This window comes from Gordionus sp. m RMFG-2023, chromosome 1 (genome assembly GCF_954871325.1).
Source record: "Gordionus sp. m RMFG-2023 chromosome 1, tfGorSpeb1-WG-v2, whole genome shotgun sequence".
In the NCBI taxonomy this organism is placed as follows: Eukaryota; Metazoa; Nematomorpha; class Gordioida; order Chordodea; family Parachordodidae; genus Gordionus; species Gordionus sp. m RMFG-2023.
Window position 1 is genome coordinate 5,511,293 of NC_088775.1, and position 24,153 is coordinate 5,535,445.

Sequence of the window (24,153 nt, forward strand, 5' to 3'; positions counted from 1 at the left end):
ATAGGCGAATTAGTTTTTTAAGAATCATTGTTTAAAATTATATTCGAATAGTATTTGTTATTCGATTTTAAAATTATAATAACCCAATAAAATCAATTCCTTTTTGAATCCTAATTTTATTTATAATCTCTATTTAATATTTAAAAAATGGGCGGAATTTTTTAGGTCACTTTTACAGAACAATAGGCTGTTAAAAAGGTTTAGATTATCTTATAAATCCAAATATGGCTGTACTGGCTATAACGATAATTCAGGAGAGAATGATCTTTTTTAACGATATTTTAAACATTTGTCAAGTGCATATATAGCATGGCAGATAGGAACCAACTTTTATAGAACAATAGGTTGTTAAGCATCCTTTTAATTATGGCTGTACTGGCTAATAACGCAGGAGAAAATGATCGTTATTAACCATAATTTAAACATTTGTCTAGCATAGCAGATAGGAACCATGGACAATTTATCATATACGAAGTGGGTTATTGTTGTTAGGCATAAATGAATGATAAAAATGGGGAAATTTAACATAATTTTTTTTTTTTTAAAATACTAAAGAAATCCCACCCCCTTTCTATAACCTCAATTGCCGCGTTTTCCTCAAGAGTTCGTAAAGATAAATAACTATAATTTATTGACGAAGTCGTGTCTGACCTCACTCCTTATAGGTGCTCCGAAATCGATTAGTATTTAAATTCAGGGATGCGAACGAAAAATTTGTGAAAGGGTTTTGAGAGTATGAAAAAAAATATTAACACAATATTATTAAAAATAATTTTTATTTTTTAAAAAAATGTCTTAATCAATCAAACTAATGTATTTTAAATGAGAAAAAGGCACCGTTGACCTAACCCAGAACCATTAGATAGCAGTAGAATCACTAGGGGCTCGAGCTGAAATTTAAAAATCCCCCTCAAAATTTTGAAATTTTTTTTATACCACTAAAAAAAGAAGGTAATTTAGGTTAGCGTTAGCTAAAAAATAGCTAATTTTGAAAATAATTAAAAAAAATTTTTTTGGAATCCTCTGAGATGTAATAGCTATTGAGACCCCTGCTAGATAGGGTATATAGTTCTTAATATATGAAAGATTTTTCTTCCCAGAATTTCTAAATATTTTCATCTTTATTTATTCCTTTGACCTGTGAGAGCTTTTCAATTAAAGATATTCATTTTCTGATAATTTTTTTTCTTTTCTCTTTTCTAAAAGTAAATTTTCAAAATTACCAACTATTATCTTTATTATTATTATATTATCATTAACCAGTTATCGAATTTTATTATTTTTTTCATGAATTATTTTTAATAAAATACTTTTATTTTTTTTGATAATACCTTGAATTAGTGTTTGTGTTGTTAAATGACTCGTTTAGAGCTGATTTTTGATAACGGCTATCTCAAAATTTTATCCAAAAAAATATGCCAGCCTGAAGATTTTGTTCATAAAAGTCACAAAGGACAGATATATATTAGCGAAATCTCGAATCTTAAGCACTTTGGTTATAATTTTGATCTGGTCATTTTTTAAAAATCGATCCAAATGTGGGGCTTTTTAACACTACTAGATGTTGGCCTATTTGGTGATACCTGATTTAAATCAATTGTAAAATATTCGCAATAAGAATAACTTAAAAATCTAACCTATCCATTTTGTTTTTGCAAGCTCAGACTCGTTTTCCTTATTCTGAATCTACAATACGAGGTGCGGTTGGCGATATTAGATATTTCAGCAGACATGGAATAAATATTATTATAATTTTTTTAAAACCGACAGTGGTTTGAAAAACAGTTATTTCTCCCCCTATACATAACATTCTTATTTTTTAAAAAAATTTATCCAATAAATTTATAAAAATATTATTCAGGAATCAAAATAAGGGTAAGAATCGGGCCTTGGTTTGAGGAAAGGTTCAGGTTCACGTTATTTGTTATTTAATTTTACGAATATTATTATTTACAATTCATAACATCTAATTTTTTTTATTTTTCAAACAAAATTTTCGTGTATCAAATATCAATGCACTTTTTTTATTTATTTATTTGCTTGACATTTCCTTGGGGCGGAGCTTGTAATTTTGTTACATTATTTTTATTAGCATATTTGAAACATAGCTAAAATATTTTATTTTTTATATATGTCTATCATTTCACATAAGAATATACAAAACATTTCCAATTTAATATTTTAAAATAGATATTGCTTAATAATAAGAAAAAAAATTTACAGGAATTTCATATTAAAAATTTTTTTTTTTAAAAATTAATAAAATTTAAGCTACCTTTTTTTATGATAAAAAATAAATAAAATAATTGTCAGAAAATTGCATCATCCTAAAAAAATTTATTTTTTAAAAAACGAATTTCATATAAAATAAGAAAAATGACCGATTTTTTTTAGCAATTATTATGATATATAACCCCCCTTTATTTAAAATTAAAAAGAATATGTAATTGACCCGTCAAAATTTACTAACTAACTGGTAGAAAAATAAATAGATTATTTACATAACACGCTATCTCAACGAACTATCAAATATTTATATATACAAAAATTTTTTTTTAAATAATAAAATTTAAGCTACTTTTTTTTATGATAAAAAATAAAAATAAAATAATTGTCTGAAATTGCATCATCCTAAAAAATTTATTTTTTAAAAAAACGCATTTCATATAAAATAAGAAAAATGACCGAATTTAAGCAATTATGATATATAACCACCCTTTATTTAAATTAAAAAGAATATGTAATTGACCCAAAATTTACTAACTAACTGGTAGAAAAATAAATAGATCATTTACATAACACGCTATCTCAAACGAACTATCAAATATTTATATATACAAAAAAATTTTTTTTCTTTCTTAAACTGATAAATAATAATTAAAAAGCGAAAATAATATTCAGGGACATAATTTAAAGATAAAATATTTTCGAAAATTTTTTGTATTATACCAAAAATTACAAACAAATGGCTCGGAAGGAGATGGTAATTTGTAACAAAAATTCTGGGATAAGGAGAAAAACGAATTCGTCTGGAGAAAAAACGGATAATTGTGACTCCCGTTGTGTCGACATATTATTTCGTAAGAAGGGAATTGATTCTGGAAAGTTATGCGACACCAAATTGTCCAGATGCCTAAACCTATTTGATCTCACTGCGTTAGGTAACACTTTTTTTTAATTTCAAATTTCTAACATCATATTATAAAAATAATTCAAAAACAAATTTCTTATATACTCACAAAAACAATATTTCGATTTTATTTTTATAGTAAAATAGATTGTGGATTATTTTATATTTTTCGGAAAATTAATCAAGAGATTAATTAAAATTCTAAAAGTAGGCGTTACCTGCACAATTCACCCGAGGTCTTAAAATACTTAAAAATTTCTACTATCATGAATTTTTATAATTTAGATGTATTTTTTTTAATATTACATTTAAAAAATCATTTGAGGTCATTTTAAATCGTAATTATTCAAAAAAAAAATTCATATTGGCTAAATAACACAAACTATGAATTCTTGAAATACGTTATAAATAATTACACAATATATTGCTTAAAATATATTCTAACTGACATTATTATGACTAGTAATGAAGGCCATTTTCTGGTCTTTGGTTCAAACTGGACCGATGCATTCAGACCCGACCGGGCTACGGTTTTAAAAAAAGATTGATCCAGACCTTAGTTCCAAATAAAAGGAATGCTTCCATGAACCGTCTTTTTTATTTATTTTGCTATTCTTAAAAATATTTTCGTTTTTTTACTTAATTTAATTTCTTGATTATTGGGACTATAAGTAAAATGCTTCTTTTTGATACACTTAAGGTTTTTTTTTTCATATTGCAAAATAACTAAAAAAAATTCACAAAAACTAAAATAACTTCTCTATAAAAATAACATAAAATAAAATATTCATTTAATTTTAACACAGATGTGATTTCAATTTTAAATAATTTTTTCCTATATTTCCTCTTAAGTTTTGAGTATCGAACCTAACGTTGTTCAACGGCTCGTTTTGCGCCTATTTTAAAAAAAAGCTAATTCAATATTTTAGCCAGAAAAATATTGCCTAAGCCTCAGGATTTCGACAATATATGTCTGGACCTTTGTTCCTTCTAAAAGCAATATCTTCAGGCTTGGGTAATATTATTTTATGGATAAAGTATTGAGTTAACCGTTTTTAAAAATTGCCCCAAAACGAGCCGGTTAACAACACTAATCGAACATAATGATTTGATTTAAAAAGTAAATATCATCAATATTCCCAATTTTTGATTCCCAAATTGATAGTCAAATTGAAAAGCAATGATAATATTTCCTCTTATTTTTTAGTAATTTTTGTTTAAAAAAAATACTCAACGTAAATACAAGTGTTTATCCATAGCACCTAATGTTAATTTCAAATTTACTTATTTTTTTAGAGGAAATATATAAGCGAGATTTACAATTTTTAGGGATTTGGTAACGGGAACCGATGGCGATATCCTATTCAACTTGCAATGATATTTTTTTCTCTCTTCTTTTTATTCTTTCAAAATAAATTAGAAACATAAAAAATCCACGAATAAACCAAGTGATCTTTACAAACTCTTTTAAATGTATTAAGAAATCTAATCAATCAGCTCTTTCGAAATTAATAAAAATAAATTATTTTATCAAATAAAATATATGATACCTAATTTTATGGTAATTAGCATGAAGGACATATATAATTAAGTTATCCTAATAAAAACTGATAAATCAATTAATTTTACACTCTCAAAAGCCTTATCAACAAATTATTGTTATGGTTAGTGTTGTTAAAAGGCTCGTTTTGAACCGATTTTTAAAAACGGCTAACTCAATATTTTACCCAGAAAAATATTGCCTAAGCCTCAAGATTTTAATAATATATGTCTAGACCTTTGTTCCTTCTATTAACAAAATCTTCAGGCATGGGTAATATTTTTCTGGATGAAGTATTGAGTTAGCCGTTTATAGAAATATGCTCAAAATGAGCCGTTTAACAACACTAGTTAGGGTAATGACTATCCCTATTGTAATAAGTAAAATTTTGAAACATAATGGTATTGTATATCATAATTGTTCATCTATTACATTAAAATTCAAATATGATAATATTTTATGAACCATTAACATTCAGAATCCTTAAAATTAATTGAAAAAATATAGCTTCAATCTATGTCAGCATTTAGGTTAGACAAATCTGTCAACTGCTCCATCAAGACATTCAATCTGCCTAATCAGAAATTATTTACCCAGAAAAAAAAATATGTTCCATTATATTTTTAATTAAGCCTTTTATATTAATCTTTTTGATGTGTTTTTGCGTCCCCTTTTTTTGCTAATTTTTGATATTATTTCCCCCCCCCCTCTCCTCTAAGAATTTTGACATGTAGGGGCATCAGATAACCAAAAATTGAAACAATCTCATGATCTTCTTCCCTTATACTTTAATAAATCGATATATATTATTTAATTAATTTGTTCCTTATAAGCAAAAATTTCAACATTTTTAAATAGTAAAAAAAAAGAAAAGAAGTCGAATTAAAATTATAAAAAAAAATACTTACCGAATAATAATGATATAATGAATAAAGTTGGTTAGTATTGTTAAACGGCTCAATTTGAGCCTATATTCCCCAAGCCTCAAGATTTTGCTAATGGATGTTCAAACCTTTTGTCCCATCTACGACCCAGATAAAATACTGAGTTAGCCTTTTGTATTTTTGGGAAGAAGATCCATCTTTTCCATTATATTCTAGATTCATAATCTTTATTTAAATTGTGAAATTCCCCCCCCCCCCCCCCCCCATTTAGTATTAATAATATTTCTTTTATTGTTCATATATATATAAAAAAACACAGGAATAGGCAGTACTTTAGGTGCCGGTATATACGTGGTTGCAGGAAAAGTGGCTAAAGAAGTAGCGGGACCTGCCGTAATATTTTCATTTCTCATTGCCGCCATAGCATCGGTTTTCGCGGGTTATTATTATTTTTCTTTCCTCAAATATTCTACATATATTACAATAATGATTAATGAAAAAAAAATATAAAAATTTGTACGAATATTAATTTTGGTCAGGTTTGTGTTACGCCGAATTCGGTTCAAGAGTGCCAAAGACGGGTTCGGCTTACGTTTATAGTTATGTAACCGTGGGAGAAATATGGGCTTTTGTTATTGGTTGGACTCTTATACTCGAATACATGATTGGTAAGTAATTATTGTTTTTTTCAGGTATATAATCTAAATAAAAAACAAAGATTTTGTTTTATATCTCTTCTTTTATTACATTTTACATTATTTACAATTTGACTAATAGGCGCTGCAAGTGTAGCTAGAGCCTGGAGCGCTACCTTAGATGGAATGGCTCATAAAAAGATATCTACGGCCTTGACAAAGCTAGTTCCACTTAACATACCTCAATTGTCGCCGTTTCCTGACTTTTTAGCATTGGGGATCACCATTTTTTCTACCCGTGATAATTACATTCAATTTAACTTTTAACATAATTATTTTATAAATGTAGAAGTGGTCTCAGCAGGGCACATCGTGCAGGATTTTGTAAAAAATCCTAATGAAGTTGTCTAGCGAAAGTTATTAAATAATGTCTCAAAGGGTTGTTAGTTGTATACAATTAATTTGTCCCAAAAGGTCCAAACACCTTGTTGCCATCTATGAGCAAAATCTCCAAGCTTACATAATATTATTTTGGCTAAAATTTTCTCTATTTTTTAAATGTTATATTAATCCTCTTTTTGGAGAAAAATATATATCCTAAATAAAAAATGAAAAACCATTGACAAATAATGTTAAATATACCAGGTTCATTCTAAATAAATTACTTATTACTTCACAGCCCTATATAAACTGGTTGCTTTCGGTACTTTTTGAAATATAATTGGATATTTTTTTTAATTAAAAAAAAATGCCTTCTTGCATGATAAAATAGATTTAGTCTTAATAATATTTATAAAAAAAAATTATTTCCTAAGCCGTTTTATAACATGCCCCGCGAAAGGCTAAAGAGTACCCCGGATGTTTTTTCAAAATTCCTCAAATTTCATTTAAATTTTTTTATAACCCATCAATTACTACCCCATTTCCTCCCACTTAAAATTGAGTTGAAGGTACGCTTGGCCCGATGTGCCCCGGTCTATATATCCAAGTTTTTGAAATGGTAACAAAGAAAGTAATTTATATTTTAAAAAATAAATTTTCAAGTGATATTGATAGTCGGTGTAAAGAGTTCCTCACGCTTTAACAATATATTTACAATGCTCAATATATTGGTGGTCTTATTCGTTATCGTGTCCGGCGTCATCAAGGGCAACATTTCTAATTGGAAGATTGATACCGAGGTTTCTAACATTTTATCTTCCAACATTCTAACATCTAAGAATCTATCATCTAACATACTATCATTTATCATTTTACTGAACATTTTATTATCTACTAATCCATTCAATTACGATTCCATATTATTTTAACTTAACTAAAAAGAATGATTATGCAATTTTTTTAAAAAACCAAATCTAACATAAATATTTATGAAATTCTTTCTGAAAAAATAATGTACAAACTTCACTTATTGCCAGCTCGTGAACTCACTGAATACCACTGAAACTCTATCAAGGAATCAAGACTTGGGAATTGGCGGTTTCTTCCCATTTGGATTCGCGGGTGTTTTAAGTGGAGCTGCCACATGCTTTTACGCCTTCATAGGGTTTGACGCTATCGCTACCACAGGTTAATATACATATTTTTTATAAATTTTCTTTATAGAGATGAATCATTATATAAAAGGAAATTAATGAAAGTTTCAAAATAATCATTACTATTTGACATTTGACTTCCATTCCGTAATTTCAAGATTTATAACAAATTTAATCCCATTTATAAATAAATAAATATTTCCGGTTATAGGGGAAGGGGGAATCAAATACTAAAATACCTCAAGCACGACAGTCTGGCCTTTTAAAATTTTATTCCCAAACTGGTACACCATTTTATTTTCTCGCCAACATTACTATAAAAACCTTTCACCATTAAATCATTATCGCACTTGTTTCCTTCCATCACACTTGCCTTCTGACCGACTAATTAATCACTACTAAAACTATATTACACAGGAGAAGAAGTGAAAAATCCTCAAAGAACCATTCCGATCAGTATAATCCTAGCGCTACTTTGTTGTTTTCTGGCTTATGTTGGGATATCAGCAAGCTTAACGCTAATGGTTCCTTATTACGATCTCGATCCTACCATCCCCATTCCTTCCGCATTTTCCTACATCAAATGGAATCAAGTGGAAATTCTTGTTTCCATTGGAACCATGTGTGGCCTATCTACCAGGTACCTCATATAAATCGTTACTATTTACGTATTTAGCCGATGTGTGTTTACACTAGAAGTTTTCAATAGGAGGGTGTGGGCGAGCGGGTTAAGTATTTTTTAAATGGGGGGCTAAATAATTTATTTTTAATTGATGGGCGGAAAACCTGCTCATGCAGACCTTTAGTGTTAATCCTTATTTTCTCAGTGCCCGAAAAAGTAGTAAAAGGGCAAGGGAAACCAACATAGCAACATAAGTTTGTATATAATTAAATAGTAAATAACTAAATGAAAAAATATCCCCTACATCCTCAAAAAAAAAATAAATCCAAAATAAAATTACCTTTCTCATACCCCACCTCCTCTCAATTTAATAATTTTTATACCCTTATTCGACCTCCTTCCTTGTAATAGAAGTCCCTTGGGTAAACTTACATCTTAGAAACTAAATAAAATGAATTTAATTTATAATTAATAACATCTGATTAATATTATATATCAGATAGCAGTAAATATTCTCCCCAAATTCAATGCTTCCCCCCAAAAAAGTAATGTTAGCAAATATTTATTTTCAATTCCCAATACTATAATTTTAACGACTCCACCACCGAATGCGATCCGTAAAATATTATTTGTTTAATACTATTAAAGTCTAATGGGATCCATGCTTCCATTACCTCGTGTTATCTATGCTATGGCTAGCGATGGTCTTATATTCAGGAGATTTGCCAAAGTGAGTCCCAAGCTTAAAACGCCGATACTAGCCACCATATGTTCCGGTATTTTTGCAGGTTGATCACTTTTATATCATTATAACAATAAATATATATTATTTAACTATATATATATAGAAAAGAATTAAGTGTAATATCCATCAAAGTATTACGTATCACAAGAAGTAATAAAATACAGTTTAATTTAAGAAAATTGATAGCTCCAAGATATATAAAGAGCGGCGTCGTCTTTAGGAGGAGAAAGAAAAAAAAATTTCCTAATTATTAGGAGAGATCGAATTAATAAAACAAATATAAATAGCCTTAAGAATTGCAATTTCGATCCAAGACATCATGGAGCTCCCTAGAAATTTTCCTGATTTGGCCGCCGACGTCCTTAAAAAAAATTATGAGCCAAAATCCCCATAGGTTGTCATAGTGTAGCAAATGATCGGTACGAGTATGGAATTAGAAGAATCAGCGCTGTATTAGGGCGATCTTAAAGTTTTTCAGCTCTGTTCAGGGCCATTTGTTATAATTAGGAGAGGAGTTCGTGTCCAGATGAGAGAACAATCCCATATTAGAAATTTTCCTTGTGATGATGGAATTCGTGTGATTTCATGAGGACGCCTACCATCGGGAAAGCGATCAGAAGACTCCAATAAGGTAGAAAAATCAGCGGATCTAAGTGCAAGAGATTGGGATTACGATAGCAATTTAAAGAATTCAGCGCCATAAGCCCCTGCCCCAAAACCTGATTCCCAGAAATTGAAGATTACGAAATGATAATATACTTTAATATTACATTATATATTTGTTAATATTGAAAAAAAATAAAAATTATCTTCCAAAATTTGTATCGCCTTCAAAATCTATTTAAATTTCCGTGCTGATTATCATAGTGTTCTATATGCACTTTTTTCAAAATGCATTTTTTTTTGGATAAATGAATATCCATTATCAGCACTAAAAATATTAATATATACTATTTAGAATAATCCTTTATTTGAATTAATGCATTGTGATCTGCTATCAAAAATAGTTTTAAAAAAATATTTTTTTAAATATAATAATTTACATTTTTAGGTGTTTTTCGAACAAAAAAAAAATCTAATCGGGTGTTTTGTGAAAATTTATTGTAAAAAAATATTTAAATTCCAAAAGATTTGAAATATGTTTTAAAATACGATAATTCATTATATTATTATAATATCTTAAAAAATAATTTGAAATATTACATCTATTTTGAATAATTTTATCTTTATATACTTAGAAATCATTTCAAATATAAAATTAACCCTAGAGGCAATAGGCATTATCGACTATTTTTTATTTCAATTTTCCTTTACATGATAAAAGGGCTAGAAGATATTATAAATGAAAGCTAAGTATATTAATTATTTATTTTGCGATGAATAAGATAATTAATTTTTTATTTTTTCTATTTTGTAATTTAAAAATTATTTTTAAAATTTTCTTAGTAATTTGTTATGAATGACATCTTGTAATTATATATTTTCGATTAATTTAATTTTAATAAATATTTAATTTTTGGATAAGGTCAAATATGATATTCTTTTTAAATTTTTGCCTAATTTCAAAAAAAAAATATACCTTTTTTGTACAACCTAGGAGTCATGGCGCTGCTATTTGATTTAAAAGATTTGGTTGATATGATGTCCCTTGGAACTCTTTTAGCTTATACTTTAGTAGCGATTTGCATCTTATTACTTAGGTACCAATTGATTTATGTTAGATTAATTTATAGAGAATATGTATAAATTTGCATCGGAATAATTTTACAACTATATACTCAAATATAATTAATAAGGCGCTCTCTTTAAACTGCACAAAAGATTATTTAAACAAGTCTAAGTGTGGTATATTTTGTATTAATAGATATCGGCCTAGTGAATCATCATGCGAATCGACACTATCGCCGCTTATACCCGTAAACGAGTAAAATAAATTTAAAATTATGTGTATCTAAATTTGTATTTTATATTACAACAATCCTGTGTTTAAAATCATTATTATTATTAAAAATTAAGATATCTTTCTGTGTAAAGGAGACCCGGGTTAGTAGGCGCAAGAGATTTGTCAATTTGGTGGATTTCATATTAAAACTACAAGGCCGTGTTCTGACTTATATTATTTTCGAAACTTATTTCTAGTTACACTAGTTCTTTTCAGATTTTAAAACTAAGGCACCCTTTAAGAGTGTACTAAATCTAAATTCTTCCGGTTTATTCTATTAAGAGTAAACAATATAAACGGCTTATAGAAAGCTAGCCAGGAACACGGCTTAAGTGTTTAGAAATTTTCAATTTATTTCTAAAAATACCATTTTGTAAAAAAAAATCGTGCTATTAAGTGGTATTTTTTTTTTCAAAGTTTGAAAATTATCAAATGAAAACTATACGAAAAGTTGGGGAAAGTTTTCAGAATCAAATATCATGTTTAAATATTTTTTTTTAGAAATTGATGTTAGAGGTTAGCGCGGGCTTAATTTTCTATACAGTGTATTTTTTAACCCGACCCGCCCGCTCACGAAAGACAATATTTTGATCACACCCGTCACGCTCAAAAATTCAGTCTGTTTTTAAATTTCTCAAAACTCTATTGCTAACTTATGAGCTTTTTTTGAATTTATCAGTTTTTTATTTCTTTATTTCCTATTAATAATAAACGAAATAAATATATACTATTTTATAAATAATTTATTTTAAAATAAATAAGAGGAAGAATGACCATATTTTTTTTTATTTCCATTGTGTTCGCCTTTCCTCTAATAAGCGTTTGGCTATAGTAGAAATAATTTTTCGCTGGAGACCGAACTTGCTGGGGCTAAACTCAATGTAGGAAATGAATTTCTAGCTTCCAAAACTTCCATATATTTTATATTGTTATTAATCTTTTAACTTCATCCTCACAACTTTTGTCGGTATAAAAATTCTCTAAGTGTTTTTTTTTTATGTGGGCAGGATGAATTAGAAAAGTTAAATGTGGTAGTTGGCTTTGTCTTATGCATATAGTCGAATTTTATTAGAATCATTGTCTGTTAAAAACTTAAGACCTTTACAATTTGGATGAATTAAACCTTCCTTTTATATTGGCTGCATAATAAATCTTTCCTTTAAAAGAGATATTGTCTTGTTTCTTAAGGTTTTGATTATTGCTGTATCACCTTCTGAAGGTTGATATAATTTCATTAATTTTTGTTTCCATAAATGAGATTTATTTAAAAAGGGGTGAAAATCTGCTCAGATTACTTGAGTATTCTTCGATAGTTGATAAAAAAAATAACTAATTAGTGTATGATATAAATTTATATCAATGGTCGATAATCTTAATTATGGTTTGTTAAGCAGGTCTTCATCATATGATTTTAAGAAACTTTGTATCATGATAATACAGAGTTCCAACTCATTATAATATATTGCTTAATGGAATGGCTCAGCTTGCTGTTTGCTGCATATTGCTTAAAATGTTTCACTATCTTCTTTACACCATTTATACTTAAACTATTTCAGATAAGCAATTATCAAAAATATCTTTATATTATTTAATATATATGGCATGAACATGGTATCCTTTCATCATCGAATGCAACTTATTTTCAATAAATTTTAAACAGCATGTATAAAGGTCATTGAATCAATTATATTTTAGATTTGTAGATAAATATGCGAAAATTTAAACAATAAGTTATTAATATGTTAAATTTTCCTCTTATTTTGACCGATAATTTTTAGTGGAAATGATTAGAATATAGTAAAGATAAATAAAAAAAATACAAATACCAAATTTCTATTGCTGAAATAGAGTTGAGAGACTTTAAATTATTTTTTTGGTCAATTAAAATTTTATAAGATCTGGGGAAAAATGTTGTTTATTATAAAATGGGTAATATTTTTTGTTTTTCAAAAAAAATTTTTTTTTAAAAAAGTATTAAATAAAATTAGAAAATATATATTTTATAAAATTGCAAATTTATATAAAAATTAAAATTTCCGTGATTCACGGGAAATATATGTTCACGGCCATCACGCCGGTCAAAAATATCGGGAAGGCCAGTCACGCCTTATAATTTATAATTTATTTCACACTACCGCCGTGATCCATCGTGTCATGCGTAATAAAGGAGTAGTAGAAAAAATCAGGTTTTAATAGATAAAAAATATATAATAATATAAATTGATATACAATTATTAGAAAAAACAAAAAAAATTAATATTGTCATTATTTTAACATTTTTATATGAATATTTAATTAGTAAGTAAAGTTCAACATTTTCTTTACCTCTTATAAATCATAATAAAACTTAATAACGATTCGACAAGGCCCCAGATTGGTATTACGCAAGCTAAATCCATTTTTGATAAAATCTAATTCCGAGATAAAAAGTAACAGAATATTAGAAAAAATATGTTACTATAATAGGTAAAGGGTTTAAATATTTACGGAGCTCTTTCCCTTACATACATAATTGTACATAATATATTTTCATGATATAATTGCGAGATATTGTATCTATACACGTGTATAAACTTGTCTATTTTAGATTCATTTTATCCAAAGATAATTCCGTAGAAAAGTTAGATTTCAATGTTGATCGGGAAAATAATATGGTAGATGATTTACAAAGTGGCGCAAACGGACCAACTTGGAAACAACTTTTTCTTGCAGGAGGAAAAGTTTCAGATTTATCTTCCAAAATCGTGACCATTTTAACCGTACTTGCGTGTTAGTCATTTTTTTTCCATAAACAATTAAATACATTACATGATCATGAAAGTATAATCTCGTTAAGTGGACTCAATGAGGATAGAAAATTTTATTTATCGGACATTATGGAACAGCAAAAAATAAATAAAACTCAAACAAAGTTATTTTCCTGCTAATTTTCACAAAAAGTTATAATTAATTCTTTTAATATTAAAATAAGTCATTTTTAAAAAGGGGAGAAAAATATTTTGAGGGGTTTTTTGGACTTCTGAGTACTCTGCTCTGCCCATTAAAAGAGTGAGTATTTTACTTTTAACAACGTTCAAAAATAAATGGTGAACGCTTATTTTACTATACTTTACAAATGATACATGAATAATTACCATTTCTGCATGCATATACTTACAATGTATTAAAGTGATAAAATCATATAATTTCCTACTCTTATACTTTTCTAAAAAACAAACAATTTTTTTTTATTAGCAAATATATATAGTGGCTTTTTTCTTTCAAACGTTCAAAAGGACCAGGGCCTAATCAAGAAATGTCTTCTTAAATGGAAGGGGGGCATGGGAGAGATTTCTCTTGATATTTCTATTAAAATTGCACATTTTGTTATTCGACTGGAAATATTCAGATTTTATTATTTTTATTGTGAATAATCATATTAGAATATGAAATAGGTATGAATAAAATATGCAATATAATATGGCAAAAATATTAATATTTGTTAAATGACTATATTACGTCATATTAAGCATAATTTTAGGTATAGTAATCATTATTCGTTACCCTCTTTAAAAAGTTTTAATGCCATGTAATGGACAGTATGTAATATAGGCTTTTAAAAGTAATTTTTGTAATAATAAGAGATACTTATAATTTATGAATTTACTTATGTTATGTAAGATATATTTTATATTATTTTAAGTTATTTTTTAAAAAAAAAACACAGGTCTATCAATAACAGCATTTTGTATTATCCTGACGAGAGCTGAGAAACACGTATTTGAATTACAACCCGTGGCTATCATCCCCTTAGCCGTTCTTGGAACCGTCATTCTCATATCTTTTTGTTGCATTTCCATGTTACCGCAAAACAAAATGAAACTCAATTTTAAAGTAACTTTTATACCTTTGTGACATTGCTACAACGCTAGCTACTAATGACTATGGACTTGCACCAAAAAATAAAAAACAAATTTATTTTTATAAAACTAAAATTTTTTTCTTGAGTTTTTTGTTTTGTTTTTGACTTGAGTATATTATTTTTGTTCCCGCTATTACTTTTTATTTATTTCTTTTCCATTCTTTCTTAATATTCTCAATACATAAAATCATTTACCTTTTAGATAGAACATTTAATCATTCATAAAATCATAATCCTTTCTTGTATAAAATTTTATATATTTCAATATGTATAATGCATTTTTTTTTTTAAAAATTCTCTTTACTTATTATTTCTTAATTTAGGTTCCCTTGGTTCCTTTACTGCCTTTCTTGAGCATTTTTATTAACATTTACCTCATGATGAATCTGGGCGCCAATACATGGATTCGATTTGTGGTGTGGATGGCTCTGGGCCTTCTCATATACTTTCTTTACGGCATTCGCCACAGTTCAGAGCGACGCATGCCTCCTATGTTACTATCTGACGACCCCATCAGTGCAGATACAAATGACAACGATCGCAAGGAAAAGATCAAAATGTTGGCTCATCTTAACAAACTGAATACCAAATCGGACAACTATAGTTACGAGAATAATAATTTGGATTCTATTAGAGTGTCACCCAAGCAAGTCAGCAGGGTTGATACACAGTTAACGTTTGTTCCCTCTGAATTAGACATTAAAAATTTATAAAACGTTTACTCAAAATATTACTTATAGCTCGCACCATATCTTTATATCTTGACATATTATTCATTCACTAATATAAATATTTGTATATAAGTATTCTATTTTTGCCTACAACAACAATTATGAAATGCTGATCCTTTAAGAATAAAAAAAAATCGTATATGAACCTATTAAAATATTATTTTTTTCGACTAAAAATTATAATATATATATACCTTTTATTTTATCATAAAGTATCCTTTGGCAAACATGTAAACTGACTATTCTAGAAAAATTAGTATTAAAAAAAGATACTATATGTTTGAAGAAGAACACTCCCGAATGGAGAAAAAAATCTGTAAATAGGTATAAACTAGCGACATTAACCAATTATATTAAAATTAAATAAATAAATATACTTGTTTATTAAACAAAAGCTTTTGTAAAAAATAGCATTTGATTATAGACCTTACATACTTAATAATTTTTTTTTTAAATAAATGCATTTTTTTAAATAATGTTTATTTATCGAATTTTATATTTTTAGAATTATGGTGTCTTTAATAATATGAGCTTAAATTAAATTAACTGAGTTATTGCTTCTGTTTTTTATGACGTCTTAAACATACCAACCTGTGCCTGGCCCTTTTTCCACTCCGTCTCTTATCCTTATCTTTTATTGCCTCAAGGTTGATAAATTCCATGACTTCTGGCTTAATAATACCAACCTGCTAGATTGTTCAATTAATGTATGGAAGGACACTCTAAATAGAAATATTATATTTCCATTAGTTATTAACCACAAAATTATTTCTAACCCCTAATAGAAAACTATCACAGATATGTCATATAACCAGTCCGGCCTAATTAGATCGTATTACAAAACCTTCCTCTATTCTGATAGAGACCTTGGCAATTTCTTATCAGAGGAAAGATTAGGAGTTGGCAAAGGTTTACGAGCATAATGTGATGCAATCAAATTATATAGTTGTATAGATAGCAACACTTTGATCATCTCAAAGGAGAGGCATGGACTTAACAGTTTAAACAGTTACCGATAACGACATAATACCAAATTAAACCGGATAATAAGTCACGTATATAGCAGGGCTAACAAACATCTTAGAACCTACAATTATCTCCAAATAAACATTTTCTCTTCTAAACTTATAAATTTAAAACACAATATATTTTGAATTTTTTTAAATAATAGCCACCGTGTAATTTACAAAATGTAAACCAATAATAGGTATAATTTATAAAATACGGGCGAAATAATTAAATCTAGCAACAGCTGTTAACGTATATTTCAAAAAGTTTTATAGCCATGATATATCAGATATGGTTTTTTTGGCTATCGATTAATTTCATATCGTTTAAGCAACTCAAGCTTGCTATAAACGCATAGAAATTTGCTAAACAACGCTAAATATTCTATGAAAATGTAATAAAACCAGAGTTCCCAGACTTCCCGAATTTAGCGTAAATTTCCCACCTTTTTTAAAACTCATGATTAAGCTTAAATATGCCTTCTATTACCGACTTTTTACGATTTCTATCGATTTTTTTTATAACAAAATCAAAATTAGTTTATAATTTCTGGAGAAAAGATAGTAATCGATTATGTCAGCTTTAGAAGCGAAAATGATCAAGCATATTAAATCTTGCAAAAATTTTAATATATAACAAAAATAAAATAAATTTATTCAATATTTTTGGCTGTATAATATTTCGTATAAATTTTATTTTTTTATGATTAAATTATCCTCTATTGCCTAAATTAATCTGGCAATCCTGAATAAGACACATTTTAATACATGTTAATAGGTGACTTTCTTTCATATCTTGTCTTTATATCCACTATTATTTATTGCCTTTACCACCGAAATATTCAGGGTACTTCAGGAAAAACTAGTCCCACTGGGATGCACTCAAGAAGACGCTTATAGTGATTCCTCAATCAGCGACTAGCGATACGTGCCACTAGAAAAATAACTATTTTAATTGTAAATATTATAAGCTTAAGTGGGAGTGGTGATCAAAACAAAAAAAAATGCTGAATATCGATTCGTTCAACACTATCTTAGGTGGCCTATTTTACTTAAACCTTACTTTTAAGGGTTGTTATTTTTAATATTTAGTCTACAAGGTGAAAAATATTTTAATTGAATACAATTTGATTTATTGATTTTGTAAAGGAGTAACATTACATTAACTAAAAGTATAAACATTTAATTGACAATAAATTCAAAATAAATAAATATATATGATTTATAATATTATTATTAGTGACAAACAATTATAATATATTAAAAGATTCAAATGAAATTCAAAATTTATAATATAAGGGAAATGACTATATTGAAGAATAGCGTCCAATGTGTTAGTGAAACATGAATAATCTTGATTTAAGTTTTTGTTAAAAAATAGGAAACAAATTTGGGGATTATTTTAAAAAAAAAAAATTTGTAATTTCATTCATGAAAGAATTTTTGGCTAATAATCAAAAGAGATTTCTTACAAAAAAATATTTAGAATTTTGGGCAAAATTTATCCTGTGCCTGAGAATTCTCAAAAACCCTCATTATATAAAAATTTCATTTTTTTTTGATCTTTAGAGATCAAAACTTTAAAGAATTATTTTTAAGCTTGTAAAAGCATGAAAATAAGTATGAAGGCTTGTTAAAAAAGTTCATATTTTTTTAATTTTAGATTATAATTTTGCTATTTATTATGATAATCCATGAATAGATAATCATGATGGCCTAACTTTATAATTTCAAAATCAAACTGGATAAACTAGTAAAATAAGTTGATTTATATATCTAAATAACAATTTATTTATTAAATTTAAAATAAAAACAACTATGCTAAAAGTAGATTTTTCTTTTAAAAAGAGTGTTTTTTTGTTTGTTTGGTTAGTCCGTTGTCACGAATTCCAAAATATAACCATAGTCAGAGCTTAGAGAATTAGTATCATATCCATTGACGATAGGTCTAATGCCAACAAATTTTAATCCTTGTTTATCAATCATGGCGGTATTTTCACTATTTTTGCTATTCTCGTTATTTTGATCTGTTTCGGATACCCCAGAATAACTTCTTTTGCCTGGCCCTTCTATGGACGTTATATATCTCAGTCTTTTTTTGGCTTCTGCTAACGCCCAATGGTCACAGATGTGGGTCGCACCAGCGTTTATAACGCATACCAAATCCTGGATGTCTCTTTTAACGGGATCATTGAAAGGTTTTGTTTCTTCTACAAAAGCTTGCGACGTTATTAGGGGTATTTCAGAAATGATGTCCTTTGGGAATAAGATTTCTTGGTAATATAGCTGCTCCATTGGTCCCGAAGAAGGATATGAGTCGGAGTCTAGCCTATATATTTGAAACATTTTTTCCATATTTATAATTAATTTAAAAATGAATAAAAATTATAAAGGTTTATACTGATGTGAGGATTCGAAATCACTCAAATTTAAATAATTTTATGATGGTAAATTATTATAAGAAAAGTACAATTTTACCAGAAATATTTTCCAGAATATGATGAGCAAATTGCCCTCCCTCCTAACAAATGAAGCTGCAACTAACCCCCTAGAGAATACCTCGCCTCCCCCCCCTAATCATCTAAATTTAGCATCCATAAAGAGTTTACCTAAAAAGCATAATAAATACGAATTTCAGAAAATCTATTCCAACTATATATATTTTAGAATAGATTCGATTCTAAAATAAATATATTTTATTTGATCATTATTTATTTTTTTAAATAATAAAAATGACTAAGTTTATTTTGAATCGCAATTTATTTTTTCACCTATTGGATCCGATATTTATGTGATTTTTATAATTAAAAAAAAGATTGATTTTTTAAAAATATTTTTAAAGGGGGTAATTAAAATTTGAATATATTAGATTAGCGGGCGTGATTTTTCCGGCAATGTGTTATTTTTTTAATTCATATGATTTTAGATCAATATTAATAAATTAGACTAAGATAGTTTATTATAGTATATAATTATATTATATTCTGCTTTCGAAATTTAAGGAATTTTTCTTTACTCTAGTTTTCCCATATAATTTAATTACAAAATGTTTCGATAAATATGGCGTATCTTATCATATTTAGCAGTCATTTTAAATATTGTAGTTACATGACCGAAGGTAGAAAGGGGGTAGGAGCCAGTCATATGTGTTGCAGCTGGCGGGGAAAATGCTCCTAGAGAGAATAGTTGCCTCCAATTCATTCTTTCTCATAAAGAGACGCTGACAGAATGTAGTAATTCAAAATACTAATTGCCCTTTTCTTGAATTGTTTATCTTTAAAACAAATTTTATAGTATATCAATAATTTTGATCATATACAAAAATATCTACCTTAGCCCATGTCTCGGGTGTTGGTTGTTAGCGTACATACAGGACATCAGGGCATAGAAAGAATGAAGAATAAGGCAAGGGAATACATTTGGTGGCCCAGAATGAATAATGAAATTGAAGAATTAGCTAAGAGTTGTGAAACATGTAATAAGTGTGCGAATGTACTTGCAAAAGTTAGGGGAGACAAATGACCAGAGACAGATGTACCACGTGAAAGAATATACGTAGATTTTTTAGAATATGAAAGGAAGAGTATTTTATAATGGTAGATGCGGGTTCAAAATGGATAGATTGTCAACAGGTATCTGGTCTGTCGACGAAAGTAGCATTGAATAAGGTAAAAGACTTCGTAAGTAAATATGGATTAATGAAGACCTTAGTATCAGATAGTGGTCCAGCATTTATAGGCAGAGCATTTGACAATTTTTTTGATAGATGGAAGATTGAGAATTTAATAGCACCACCACATTACCCAATAAGTAATGGACAAGAGGAGTGAATGGTAGCCTTAGTTAAGAGTTGGTTAAAAAAGGAAAAATAAGAGAAGGAAAATGGTGGTTATTACTATTAGCGTACAACAATACCAAGAGAAGCAAAGGATACTCACCAGCAGAGATATTTTTAGGTAGAAAAATATGAGAATTAGATTTTCTGAAAGAAAGAATAGAACAGAAAGAAGTTATAATTAATGATAGATTTAAAATCGGAAGCCTAGTATGGATACTACTTTTTGATGGTCCAGTTAAATGGGGAAAGGTATAGTGAAGAAGAATATAGGAAGAAAGAAGGTTGAGGTAGAAATTGAAGGAAGAGTAGGATTAGTTTCGAGGCATATTAAACAATTAAGATCTAGGTGTGTAGGTTAGGAATATAAGACGGTGTGAATCGATTAAATTGCTTTGATTTGGGAATGCTGATAGACATAATTGATTTGTTTTTTAACAAGTCTGCGAGAGTTATAAGAATCATGATGTTGGGAATGCTGATAGACATAATTGATTTGTTTTTTAACAAGTTTGCGAGAGTTATGAGAATCATGATGTTGGGAATGATGATAGACATAATTGATTTGTTTTTTTAACAAGTCTGCGAAGGTTGAGAATCATGATGTTGGGAATGATGTTAGACATAATTTATTTGTTTTTCTTAACAAGTCTGCGAGAGTTATGAGAATCATGATGTTGGGAATAATGATAGACTTAACTGATTTGTTTTTGTAACAAGTCTGTGAGAGTTATGATAATCATAATGTTGACGTATGATGTACACATTTAGGGGAATAGGTCGGCTGAAGGGATAAACAATTTGATATTACATCTGACATAAGGTGAGAGAGAATGAGAGAGGTATAAGTTAGTACGAGAATAATTATGAGTGAAGTAGGTGAATTATATGAGATAAATAAATGATAATATATAGTATATATTTAGCTTAATTCCGTTATAGATGGCTTCTTATGTTCGAGTGGGCAACTTTATTATTAGGATAGAAATTAGGTGGATCAGCAGAATCTAGAAGATGGGTAGACGCAGCCAGAGAAGAGGCGCAGACCAGATATGGAGATATGACGGTAGATAGACCTGCAGGCTGGTCATACAATCGAAGAAGAGAACTGGATTGGGGAACACGAAGATGAATGTCGTGTTGTTATTGTGGGAAAGATCATATTTTACGGAGGTTTCCCACGATTAGCATAGACAATAACATATTAGCAGTATAGGAGGAGGAACCGATGGGAGGACAAGGTAGCAGTTTATGAGTGGTAGAATCAAGTCCAAGTGAAAAGGTGTTAAAGTTATGAAGTTTTTTGAATAAAAAGAAATTTTTATTTTATGATTTGAATATTAAAATGTTAGACGAAAATTATTGTTAACGAACTTGAATGTACTGAGAATATTATTGTTAATTTTAATTTTGCATATAAAATTTTTTTGAATATTAATTTTTTTTGTGAATATTTAATCTGTTAATATATATAAACCCCGGATTACTAAAATTAGATTACTAAAATTGGATTACTAAAATTGGATTATTAAAGTATTAATTTATATTTAAGACATTAATATTTATCTTTCTATTCATACCAAAAACATTGAAATTTAACACTTTATCTGCCTGTAATTATCCGTTCGTCTGAAGTTGTCTATATTTCCTTTCTTATCTTCCTCTCTTAATATATTCTTAATATTTTCTAACTCTTTACTCTCTATCTTAACGTAAGTCGTATTTCTTCCTATAATTAAACCTAATATAAAAGCCAAAACCATAACCACCAAAATTATTAACATTATATTTTCTACTAAAAGATTCCTTAAAATCATTAAACTAATGTACATAATAATGAATTTACCAAAACCTTAATAAGAAATAATTTAATAATACGACCGAAATTAATTACATAAAGAAAACTAACTAATATTATTATACATACATAACAAGAATATGACATTAAATACAAAATCTTTTACCTTAAATACGATGGTATAACCAAATTAACTTTTCTTCGCACTTTATTTCTTTTAGATATAATTGTATTGTATACTTATTAGACTGAAGATCTGAGGTCCCTGAGTACGTTTATTTAATAATCCAATTTTAATAATCCAATTTTAGTAATCCAATTTTAGTAATCCAATTTTAGTAATCCAATTTTAGTAATCCAAACTATGTAGTTCCAAATTTATTAAATAAGAAAAAAGATGAATCATTCTCGATTCACAAATTCGGGATTTATATATAATAACAGATTAAATATTCACATAAAAAAAAATTAATATTCAAAAAAAATTTATATGCAAAATTAAAATTAACAATGATATTCTCAGTACATTCAAGTTCGTTAACAATAATTTTAATATTCGTCTCGCATTTTAATATTCAAATCATAAAATATTTCTTTTTATTCAAAAAACTTCATAAACATTAGTTTTTATGAAATTTCTAAGATCTCAAGTGAACATTCCGTATAATCTGTTATTCCAGAAAAATTTACTACATAACATGTTTGTTAAAGTATGATAAATCCGTTTAAAAGGGGCGGGGAATTTTTTTGCAAGATAGATTTTTGAATGCCATATTATTATTTTAATCATCATATTATTTGATAAAATTAAAAAGTATCTCCTTTCATCAATCATCTATTAATATATAATCTAATTTTAAATAATTAATAAATAATTTATCCAATAGATAAAAGAATATATTCTTCAAATAAATCATTTTTTTATTTCTTCGAATTAATTTGCCTAAATAAAGACCATATAAATAATTCTTATTTTTGATAAAGCAATTAATAAATATTGTACTATTTAAGAAATAGGATAGGAATCAAATGTCAAATGAATATAAGATATATTTAAACGGGTCTAAGGTTAAAAGAACCAAGTATAGATATACATATATTTTATCATAAAAATAATTACTTTTTTTTATACAACATTACATTCAGAAATATTATTAAAATTATATGAAAAGGCCGCTTAAAAAAATTGATAATCTTCCTCTATGCTTTATTTGAGAGGCTGGGGAACAAAATTAAATTTTGGGTAATCTCATAAAAATTACAATAGTAGAATAACATTAAACATCTAGAATGAACACTTTATTTCTGACATATTAAAATTCAATGCAAGTTAGAACTTTGCAAAAGAGACAAATGGATCTCAAATTAGACTCTTACAAAAATAGTTTCTTATTCAAAATTTTTTTTAAGGCAGGCCTATAACGTGTCTCAGATTCTTTCCCTATCGATTCGCCTTGGCATATTAAAAAATAATTTGGTAAAATATAGAATATTATTAGTAGTATCTAGGCTGTGCAACTAACCGAATTTCTTTCGTTATCTTTATCGGATTGGGACATATAGGGTGGGGAGTTGAAATTCTTTTTTTTTAAAAAAAATATTACTTATTTTACAATTTGGAATGGATTAATTTTAAAGTAATAAGCAAGAACTCTGTAAAATTTAAAAATTATTTATCAAAGATGTATAAATTAAAAAAATTGCAATAAATATTTTAAATTTTTATTAAAAAAAATCTGATTCTCATAGTTAAAAACTATATTTTTAAATATATAATGTCGAACGTTTTTTTTACCATAAATATTCTATTTTTCGTAAAAAGCCTCAAATTAATCATAAAATAAATTT

At 27.5% G+C, this 24,153-nt stretch overlaps 2 protein-coding genes across 2 annotated transcripts; one reads left to right on the forward strand and one right to left on the reverse strand.

Moving 5' to 3' along the window:
• Window positions 1–2,831: 2,831 nt before the first annotated feature.
• LOC135922350 (high affinity cationic amino acid transporter 1-like) lies at window positions 2,832–15,771 on the forward strand. Its single transcript, XM_065456736.1, has 13 exons — window positions 2,832–3,161; window positions 5,874–5,993; window positions 6,094–6,222; window positions 6,332–6,487; window positions 7,234–7,370; window positions 7,608–7,758; window positions 8,142–8,364; window positions 8,995–9,134; window positions 10,689–10,791; window positions 10,956–11,015; window positions 13,621–13,802; window positions 14,740–14,906; window positions 15,258–15,771. The coding sequence occupies exons 1-13, from the start codon at window positions 2,966–2,968 to the stop codon at window positions 15,645–15,647; spliced, it is 2,154 nt and encodes a 717-aa protein (XP_065312808.1). The 5' UTR covers window positions 2,832–2,965; the 3' UTR covers window positions 15,648–15,771.
• A 2,062-nt stretch (window positions 15,772–17,833) lies between these two features.
• On the reverse strand, window positions 17,834–22,517 carry LOC135931826 (uncharacterized). Its single transcript, XM_065469132.1, has 2 exons — window positions 22,472–22,517; window positions 17,834–19,001 (listed from the first exon to the last, which is right to left on the reverse strand). The coding sequence occupies exon 2, from the start codon at window positions 18,965–18,967 to the stop codon at window positions 18,542–18,544; it is 426 nt and encodes a 141-aa protein (XP_065325204.1). The 5' UTR covers window positions 18,968–19,001; window positions 22,472–22,517; the 3' UTR covers window positions 17,834–18,541.
• Between the last annotated feature and the right edge of the window lie 1,636 nt (window positions 22,518–24,153).